The sequence below is a fragment of the Octodon degus genome, unplaced genomic scaffold (assembly GCF_000260255.1).
Source record: "Octodon degus isolate 3935 unplaced genomic scaffold, OctDeg1.0 scaffold00048, whole genome shotgun sequence".
NCBI lineage: Eukaryota > Metazoa > Chordata > Mammalia > Rodentia > Octodontidae > Octodon > Octodon degus.
The window spans coordinates 12,493,106-12,503,469 of record NW_004524624.1 but is presented as its reverse complement, the minus strand read 5'-3'; the positions used below and the strand labels follow the sequence as shown (position 1 = coordinate 12,503,469).

Sequence of the window (10,364 nt, the reverse complement as noted above, 5' to 3'; positions counted from 1 at the left end):
CTTTTTAAAAGTACTATGGAATCTTCCTGTGTTTCATATATCACACAAAATATTTGCAGTGAAATTTTTTAGTATATTTTGGTTGTTCAGACTCATCAGAGAAAAAGGTGGTCGTGGGATTGTTTTTGTCTTGTTTTTGTGATGTATTATATTTATTGATTTATACATATTCAGCCATCCATGCTTAGTTGGGATAAAGCCAATGTGGTCATTTGAATGTTCTTTTTAAATAATTTGTTGCATTATTTGCCGGGATCTTGTTGAGGATTTTTGCATCTATGTTCATGAAAGAGATTGGCCTGTAGTTTTGTTTTTTAGTTGAGTCATTGTCTGGTTTTGAAATCAGGATAACACTAGCTTCCAGGAATGAGTTTGGTAGTATTCCTTTGCATTTGTTTGCATTCAGTTTTATTGAAGAATTTGAGGGGTTTTGGCGTTAGGTATTTGCTGAAGTTCTTGTAGAGTTCAGCAGTGAATCCATCAGATCCATTGTTGTTCTTAGTTGGTAGTGACACTGCGGAAACGGAACTCCCAACCTGAGAGGTACCTGGATGAGTTCATGTTCTCTAAAACCAAAGAATGAATTTTAGGAAAACATGGAGGTTAAGAGCAGAATATTTATTGAGGGAAAGAAAGCTTCTGTCTGAAAGGGACAGAAAGGGGGGCCCAAGTGGTGTCTCCTGAAAGCTGTCTCTTCCAGGGACTTTTTATAAAGTAAAACCACGTGGGTCTAAGGTGGAGAATGTGGAACTAAATTATAGGCATCATTGCTCAGGTAAAATTAAGTCCAGGATTAAATGGAGAGGTGAGTCACATAGGAAGCATGCATGAATATAGAACAGGAGTTTATCCAGTAGCCAGCCAGTAGCAGTTGAATTAGTGACTCTTCCTGGCCTCCTCAGGGTGATGATCAATCTTTGGTCTCTAGGTCTGGCCCATAGCAATAGCATTCCTTTCTCTCACAGTTGTAACATGTCTTTCATGCTGTCTTCTTGAGGGCCTAGTCCTGTCTGACTGCCTATATTTCTAATTTAGTTGCCTACAACAGTAGGGCTTTTAAAAAAAAAATTACTGCTTCAATTTCATGGCTTGTTACTTTACATATTCTTGGTTCCATATTGTTAATTCATATCTGTTAAGAATTTGACCATTTCTTCTAGATTCTCCCATTTGCTGGAGTACTGTACAAAGTAGTTGTTAATTTTCTGGACTTTGGTGTTTGTTAATTTTTTTCCTTATGATTATAGTTTCCTACATTTTTCTAAACCATGTTTCTGCCAAAACAAAATTACTAGCTATTCAGTGATATTTTGCTTTAATGACTCTGGAAAATGTTTAAATCCTCTGTGAATCTTTACATATCTTTAAAAACTTTAAACCTCTTAATATCTCCCAGCTTTATTTTTATCTTTAGCATTCATCAACAACAATACTTAATTTCTATCTACTCTTAGTAAATGTAAATTCAATGACAGCAAGAATTTCAGTGTTTATTGCTGTATTTCCAGCATGCTGAATGGATGACAGATAGTAAACACTTGATAAATATTTATTGAATGAGTGCCCTAATTTTATCAAAATTTTTTTCCCTTCAGTTGCCTGACCAGAACTCTTTATCTGGGATATTTATAGTTCTTATGTCTTAAGTAAAAAAAAGAGTTTTCTGTACTAGTTTATTCATATATATATTATTTTGAACTGTTAATTAATTTTTTCCTTATTGAAGATGAATATGAAGTTATATTCATGTTCAACTCATTTAATCTATGTATTTAATACCTTGATAATTTTTTTTTTTTTTAAGGAAGGGTCTACAGGGTGTTCAGGGTCTCACTACTAGATAGGTCTCGTAGTGATCCACCTGTTTACAGCCTCCCAAGAGCTGGGATTACAGCGGCACACCACCAAACCCAGTCTCAGTTGCCCTTTCAGTGTGCCTCAGGGGTGGGGCCAGCATGGTAGGCATGGGGATTGAAACCCCTGGCCCCTGAGCCTGCTTGCAGGTGCTTTAATCTGCTGAGCTATTTGGCTGGCCCTAACACCTTAATAATGTCTTTGGAGCTGGGTGAAGTCTAGTGACTATGGATTACTTAATAAAGCTTTGAGAATAGCAGTCAGTTTTTTAGCCAATACATATCTTTTATGTTGTATATATTTTTAAATGTTACTTTTAAGATTGAGGTAAGGAAATAAAAGGAGTTTTTATAAAAACGTAGCTAGGATCCTCTGAAGGAGACATAGAGATGTCAAGTACATTTTTGTTTCTTTTAAAACAGGGTCTCACTGTATAGTTGAGGCTGGTCTTATACTCATAGAAACCCTGCTGCCTCTGCCTACCAAATGTTGGGATTGCAGGCATGCACCACCACCTTCAACTTCCAAGTAGAAAATTTAAAATAATACAGTTTTTTTTTAAATTTGTATAACTAAAATTAACACTTCCAGGCATAAAGTTAATAATTGAAAATAAAATTCTATAAAAGGTAAATTTATCCCAGTCACACTAATGTTTAAGAGCCTTCAACAACTTAAAATGTTATCTTTTTATTTTATTCTCCACTTTCCTCAACAAATGCTATGTATGTAACAAGTCATGGAGCCAAATTTAAGCCTGAATTTTTTTATACTCTAGCAGAGTATATTAATATGCATTTATGTTCTATACAAGAATATATATTAGATGAAATAAAGTAAGTTTGAACTTGAAAATTTATATCATCAAAAAAAACAGGCTTAATAGAGTAAAAGATTGTGTTAATTGTATATTACAGATATAGAACAGAATTAATGATTTACTGAGAACTTACTTTCATGAAATGAACCTTTGTTTATTTTAAAATAAATAGAATTTTAAATGGCTGACATTCTAAATTCTCTCAGAGAGAAATGCCTAAAAAAACCCAGAAAGTTGTGTTAGGCAGCTTTCCTGTTGCAGGGACAAAATACCTGATACCTGAAACTTGAAGAGGGATTTATTTTGGCTCACTTTCAGTCTGTGGTTGGTAGGCTTCCCGACAGAAGCCCATGGTGGAGCGGCATGGCGGAGGAAAGCTGCTCAACTCATGCTGCCCAGGAAGCAGAGAGCAAGGCAAGAGCTTCAAAGATGAAAGGGCTAGGGAGGAAATAGTTGTATTTCACACCTCCCAGGGCCACATCTCCACGACCCACCCAGACATACCACAAAATGTGCCTTACTAATCTAAGTACATCCCAATCTAATCAAGCTGATAATCAGAATTAGCTACCATAAGAGTACACATGCTTCATCTTTTATTGAGGAATAGTTTAGTTTCCTAAACTTAAAACCTTAGATTTCCAAATGCTGAATATTAGGCCAGTTCAACTCAGATACTTTTACTTTGTAGACATTGCCTTTCTTGTATTTTGTGTGAGTGTGTGTGTGAGTGTGTATGTGTGTGTGTGTGTGTGTGTGTGTGTGTGTGTATTTTAGTACAAGATATACAGGGTCTCACTACACAGATCCGACTCTTAGTGATCCTCTTGTTTTCAGCCTCCCAAGCACTGGAATTATAGGTGTGTGCTGCCACACCCAGTTCCAGTCACAGTCTCAGAGTGCCCTGGGGGCAGGGCCAGCACAGGACTCTGGGGATCAAACCCAGTCCACTGTACCTACTAAGCAGGCACTTTAATCTGCTGAATGATCTGGCTGGCCCTCTTTCTTGTATGATTTTATTTATTCATTAATTTAAAATTACAGAGAATTTAAGGCTTTGTATCTTTATTCATGTTTCTTTTTTAAAAAAGTTATGGTATGTTTTACCTAGAAAACAGTGGACAATCATGTTATAATTTGATGAATAATGACCTAGTCAGCAGTAGCCATACACTTAACTATTTGGGTATCGTTTTACAGGACACTTTGCAGCAGTTGATTATGATGTCATTGCCAAATGTCTTAATCATTGGCAAAAATCCTTTTTCTGGTAAGTATTAAAATACAGTGTGATAATAATGTTCTACATTTGTGTGATACTATGTTTATACAGTTTTTCACAACTCCTTTAGAGACTTTGGAAGTGATGCTGCAGTTGGTAGAAAAACAACAAGCTTAGCATTTATAAGTTGTAGGAGGGACTAAATACACTTTCTGCACAAAGTGCAGTGTTTTTTCTGCTATACCAAATGGATAGCTTTTGATGATTATGGTGATTTTTAATATTTTATAAATACAAAAATGATGTAGTTTCAAGCTGATAGGAATATAATTTAGGAAATGATTTTGAAATAAGTTCTGGTTGTATATCTACCATTGCCAAAGTTTGACAGTAATTTTAAACTACTTCTGAATGAAAAGATGTGAGGCAGTTTCTTAGGTCATTTACTTTTCTTAAAATTCTGTTTACCAGATTTTAAATGTAACATTAAGTTAAGAGGTTTTTGGGCACTGGTTTGTTTTGGGTACTGGTAGTTAAACACCACAGCCTCTCACATGCTGAGCACAATTATCACTGAGCTACACTCCTAGCTCCCAGAGTTTTAATTTTGAATACAGGACTTAATCCCTGTTAGTGACATAGTATTCAAGTTGAATATACTGTATGTTTTCTGACCTCTACCCTTTCCTATCATCAAAATTAACAACAGCAACAAAAAAGGCAACTGTTTTAGAAACTAATTCCATGGATTAGGGGTGAATTCAACTAGCCAAATAGAGGAATTTAGTCTCTGGAGATACTTTGGGGTGTTTGATCATATATAAGGGAATCACAGGGTTTTACCTCAGTGGTAGAGCCCTTTCCTAGCATGGCCAAGGCTTTAAGTTCAATCCTAGCACTGGGGTAGAGGAAGAAAAAAACAAAAGGGGAAAAAAAAGGAAGGAAGGAAAGCAAGTTTCTATGTAGAACAGAATTTTCAATTCTATATGCATTTAGTATTGGCTCATAAGTTTCAGGAACCAGGTATTTAAAGAAATGGTGTATGTTCTGGAGGATCTTGTGATTTAGTAAAAGATACATATTTCTGGGAAATCATGCAGTTACTAGTGTGAAATAGAAATACATATAAAATATGGAGCCATTGTTTTTCTTTTTTAGTTTATATTTTATTTACGTATTTGGTACAGGGTCTCACTATGCAGCTCAGACTCCTAGTGATCCTCCTGTTTTCAGCTTCTGCGGCACTAGGAGTACAGGCAGGTGCCACCATGCCCAGTCTCTGTTGGCGGCACAGTGCGCCTGTGGGCGGGGCCAGTGCAGCACGTGGTGCCCGGGATCAAACCCCAGTCTCTACACTTGCCTGAGCAGCTGCTTAGTCCGCTGAGCTATCTTGCCACCCCTATTTACTTTTTATTTGAACAATAATTGGTATATGGCTGTTATAAGTTTAGGTCCATTAATATTGGTTTAGGGAAGACTACACAAAGATGTGAGAGGTGTGCCTCGATGGTGGTGGCAATAGCATATATGTGTCACAGCAGGTGGTTTTTATCATTGAGAGCACTAAAAGATTTGCCATCACTGGTCATGGGTAGTGATTATTAGTAATTCACAGGTGGGATGAAGAGGCAGAAAAAGAAAGTTACAGATAATGTGGTCTTTTTATTGTCGTTTTGTGGGGGCTTTTTTGTTTTTGTTTTTGTTTTTTTTTTGCAGAACCAGGGATTGAACTCAGGCCCTTGCACTTGCCAGGCAAGCGCTTATTCTACTGAGCTACCTCCCCAACCCCAAGTTACAGATAATATATATCTATATTTACCACCAAATGTTTTAAGAAAATCTTACTTTGAATGCCTTTGAATAGATGTTCTCTCCAGTTCTATAATCAGCTGTTAACTTTTATCCAGTTTGTTATATGCATTTATATTATTAGGAATCTCACTGAAACAGAATTTAAGATTCAGATCTTCATGTACCTACACAGTAACAAAGTACATTTAAATTTTATAGATAGATGAATAATAGGGTACTGGGGAGATGGCTCAGTAGAATAAGTGCTTCCCTGGCAAACACAAGGGCCCGAGTTCAATCCCTGGTTGCGCAAAATAAATAAATTAATAATAATAATAATAATAATAATAATAATAGTATTTTTATTCTAGAAAGAAAACACTGAGGGGCCAGCCTGATAGCTCAGTAGACTACAGTGCCTGCTTAGGCAGAGTGCAGTGACCGGGGTTCAATCCGGTCGCTGTGTGCATAGCACACATAGGTGTGCTGTGTTGGCTGGGCATGCTGAGAGGGTGATGGAGACTGGGTGTGGTGCCACACACCTGTGATCCCAGCACTTGGGAGGCTAAAAATAGGAGGATCACTACAAGTCTGATCTATGTAGTGAGACCCTGGAGAGCTTGTCCTAAATAGAGAAAAGAAAAAAGAAAAAGAAGAAAACACTGAGAAGCTAGACCTATATAGGAGCTATTTTGGCTGATGTGGTGGCATATTATATCAGCATAATTTTGTAGGATCTTAATTCAGTAGGCTGATGTATAATTTATAGAAAGGGGATACATTCATAAGTAGCAATTTGCCTCATGAAACCTTGAAATATACTTGTATATACTGCAGGCCTTCAAAATTAAACTTGTTGCCCATTTCTGCTGCTATTGCCACATTATAAACACAAAGAATTGCTTTTTAAATTTCCCACTATAGTGATAGCTCAGCAGTCTAAGTGCCTGCCTGGCAAGTGCAAAGACCCAGGTTTGATGCCTGGTATCATGTGCCATGCTAGCCCCAGAACCCCATGCCAGCCACCAAAACCAGGTGTGGTGGTACACACCTGTAATCTCAGCACTGGGGAAGCTGAGACAGAGTCCAAAGCAGCATAGTGAGGCTCTATACCAAATTAATTAATTAAAAAAAATTTCCTGCTACATATGTGTATAGAATTAATTTTTTTACCAACTTATTGTGAATATTACCTGCAGAATATGACAGTTGAAACAGAGTTAAATGTTATACTAAGTAATTTTGTTATTTCAGAACAAGGCACAGAAGAAGTTAAAAAACTGCTTTTACTTTTACTGGGTTGTGCAGTTCAGGTAAGATAAAGTATTTCTTTATATTTTTGTGTTAGCCTACTTAATGTTTTTTTCAGGCACTAGTGTGTGATAGGCTTAAAGGTCAATCAGTAGTTTTCAAAGTCAGTTGTAAAGTTTTAAATATTTGTATAACATCTAAGAAGACTATGTTGAAAAAAGTTATTCTCTTATTTAAATATTTACTTATATTATTATGCTATTTAAAGTCTTTATTCTTTTTCCTCACTGGAGGCTATTAGTGGCTCCTAAATTTTTCACATTTTTTTAGGGTCATCTTTAAAGAACCTCTCCAAAAATCTTTATAATTTGTTTGTATAGGGCCGGGGAGATTGCTCAGTGGAATAAGTGTTTCCCTGGCAAGCGCAAGGGCCTGAGTTCAATCCCTGGTTCCACCAAATACAGTTTCTCTAACAGTAAATGGAACACCCATATCTGACAAAACAAAACAAAAAAGGGGGATATAAATATAATTTGTTTGTATATATGTATTTTTTAGAAGAATCAACAATAAAAAATCAACAATAGAATTTTGAAAAGTTTTAGGAGTCTGGGAGATCTTTTGCAAATGAGAAAGAGATCAAGAGATGGGGGAGGGAAAGAAAAGGATATAAAGAGGAAGTAGAAGGAATTAAGGAGTGAGCCTACCTTCTACATGGTACACATGAATAATATACTTAAAGTAGAAAGATTATCTAGTAATGTTAACTATTCTTGTCAGAGACAGTTTTACTTACTTACTTATTTATGTATTTATTTTTTGGCAGAACCAGGGATTGAACTCAGTCCCTTGCGCTTGCTAGGCAAGTGCTTTATTCTACTGAGCCATCTCCCAGCATGTTAACTATTCTTAAGCTTTCTCTAAATATATTAACTGGTTATATTTAACTGTCCATAGAGTCATATAATCCAGATTCATATTATCTGAAAAGGAATTTTTAATCTGTAAATTCAAGGTAGATATTTTTCCAAATGGTGGGCTAACTTATCTTCAGAGACAAACAGAATGTGAAAACTATGTAAAAAGTTAATTATAGAAGGGTAGGGAGGGGAAGAGAACATAAAAAGAATTAGGGTGTATTACGTATGGGTCCAAGCTCCCCATGAATGTAATTACTGTGTACTGCAAATGTACTATAAAATAAAAATTAAAACATTGTTTAAGCACACAGATATGATATTGCTAAGTAAGCAGAAAACCAATAGTAATTTTGAGATGTTAGAATACAGCAGTGTAGAGATAATTTTAAATATTGATAATTTTAAAGGTTGAGGTTAATTTTTAAGTTAACAAAAATAGTTTAAAAAATCAGTAAATGAAATGTGAGAGGGTGACTTTTGGAAAAGTATGGCTAGAGTCAGTGGAGAGTATTCTTTCTATATTATGTTTGGAAGATGTCCAAGACACAAAGTTGTAAATTTATTATAGAATAAAGGAAGAATGAGTAAAAGAAAAATAATTCTGTATTTTTATTAAGTGTAGAGAGCAAGCCTAAAGACTTGGAGACCATGGTCCTAAAGTATAAAGCTTTTTATATAAATGAGATGATACATAAATTTATCAAGAAACGTGGAGAGCGGTCTTTGTATATGCTTTTTCTTTGTAGTCATACCAGAATTGCTTTTTAACTTGAAAGCCCATGAGACTTAAATATGTTGCAGTGATAGAACAGCAGCTCCACTAAGTAAGGAGAAAAGATTTTTGAAAAATACTGATTCAGTTTGTACTTTTAAAATGTTAATGATGTGATTAAAACACACACACACACACACACACACACACACACACACACCAGCAATAATGTTGAGAAAAAAAACTTGTTTGCAGAGCCATCATGTATGGCTAGAGTGTAGGAACAAAGAAAGAGATAGGACTGGTGAGTTGACAAGAGGTGGGGTATGAAGGACTGGTTTTGCTACTTTTAGATTTCATCTTGTAGGCATTTTTGGAGCCACTAGAGCTAATAACATTAATTTCTAGAAGACGAAATCTCGTGTCAGAGTTAAGTGTGGTGGCACATGCCTGTAATTTCAATAGTCTGGGATGTTGAGGCAGGAAGTTTGCAAGTTCAAGCCCAGCTTGGGCAACTTAGTGACTTAATGTGAACATGTCTGAAAACTTTAAAGAGGCCTGGACATGTAGCTCAGTGTGAAGGTCTAGTTCAGTCCCCAGTAACAAAGAAAAAAAGAAAATCTATGAGTATTCAGCTGTGACTATATGAATAACTATAAAATTTCCTTGATACTGAATGAAGAGCCCAAATGTATGTCAGGATAAAAAACTATGCAGGAAACCAGTCTGTCAAAAAGTATTCTTGGAACACTTCTTAGGATGTACTATTGCAGAAAAGTTTGTTCAGTTAGTAGTTCAACAGATTAAAATTCTGATGTTTAGTATAATGCATAGTATAATGATATATTTAGTATAATAATAAGTAGCAAAACATACTCTCTCCATCTGGGTTAATTTTATTGTGATGTTTAGGTAAAAGTAGGAAGTAAGGGTATCTAATAAATTTCTAGAGTCTAGAAATTTAATTGGTCATAGGTTTCAAAACATGGGCCGGGGAGATAGCCCCGTAGAATAAGCACTTTCCTGGAAAGCAGGAAGGCCTGAATTCAAGCCCCAGTTCCGCCAAAAAAAAATATAAATAAATAAAACATAAAGAATTTAAAAAGATCAGGCCCCCAAAATTCAAATATCCAATCAAAAACAGGACATCTGAGATGAAAATACACTTCTAAGATGAAGAAATACAAATGCCAAAAAATATAATTTAAAATGTTCAATATCATTGGTCACTTGAGAAATGCAAATTAAAACAACACAGAGATTCCATCTCACCTCAGGAAAAAAATGGCTATTGTTATGGTTTGTGTCTAGTTGTCCCCCAAATGCCTCATGCAGACACTTGGGCCCATTTCTATAGTTTGTGATTAATTCATGATCCAATGCAGGGATTATGGGTGTGAGTTCTACCCCAACCCTTGGGTAAGTAATCTGCATTACAAAGTAATTAGAGGAGAAAGATTTGCTAGCAACTGCAGCTGAAGCCTCTTCCTTTGCTCTTTACATTTTTCTTCTTCCATGAATGACTGCCCTCTGCTGTGTGCCACTCTATATTAGAGCCAACTGAGTATGGATGGAAACCTCCACTAACTATAAGCTAAATAAACCTTTCCTTCTTTAATCCTGGGTGTCAGATATTTTGTCCCAGCAATGAGAAAAGATTAACTGAGACAGCTATGATGAAGAAGTCAACAAATAGTAAATGCTTGAGGGGCTATGGGGAAAAAGGAACTCTTCTCTACTATTGGTGGGAGTGCAGACTGGTAAGACCGCTATGGAAATCAGGGTGGCAAGCCT

The 10,364-nt window shown here is 35.9% G+C and overlaps 1 protein-coding gene across 9 annotated transcripts in view; it reads left to right on the top strand.

Annotated features, from left to right (window-relative positions):
* Positions 1-10,364, top strand: part of Ccdc88a (coiled-coil domain containing 88A) — a 161,713-nt gene that overhangs the window by 31,812 nt on the left and 119,537 nt on the right. For all 9 annotated transcript variants that reach the window (XM_004632433.3, XM_023716401.1, XM_004632434.3 and 6 more), the window contains exons 4-5: positions 3,875-3,944; positions 6,942-7,000. In XM_004632433.3, the coding sequence (XP_004632490.1) occupies positions 3,875-3,944; positions 6,942-7,000 (129 nt within the window). The remainder of the gene's footprint in view (positions 1-3,874; positions 3,945-6,941; positions 7,001-10,364) is intronic.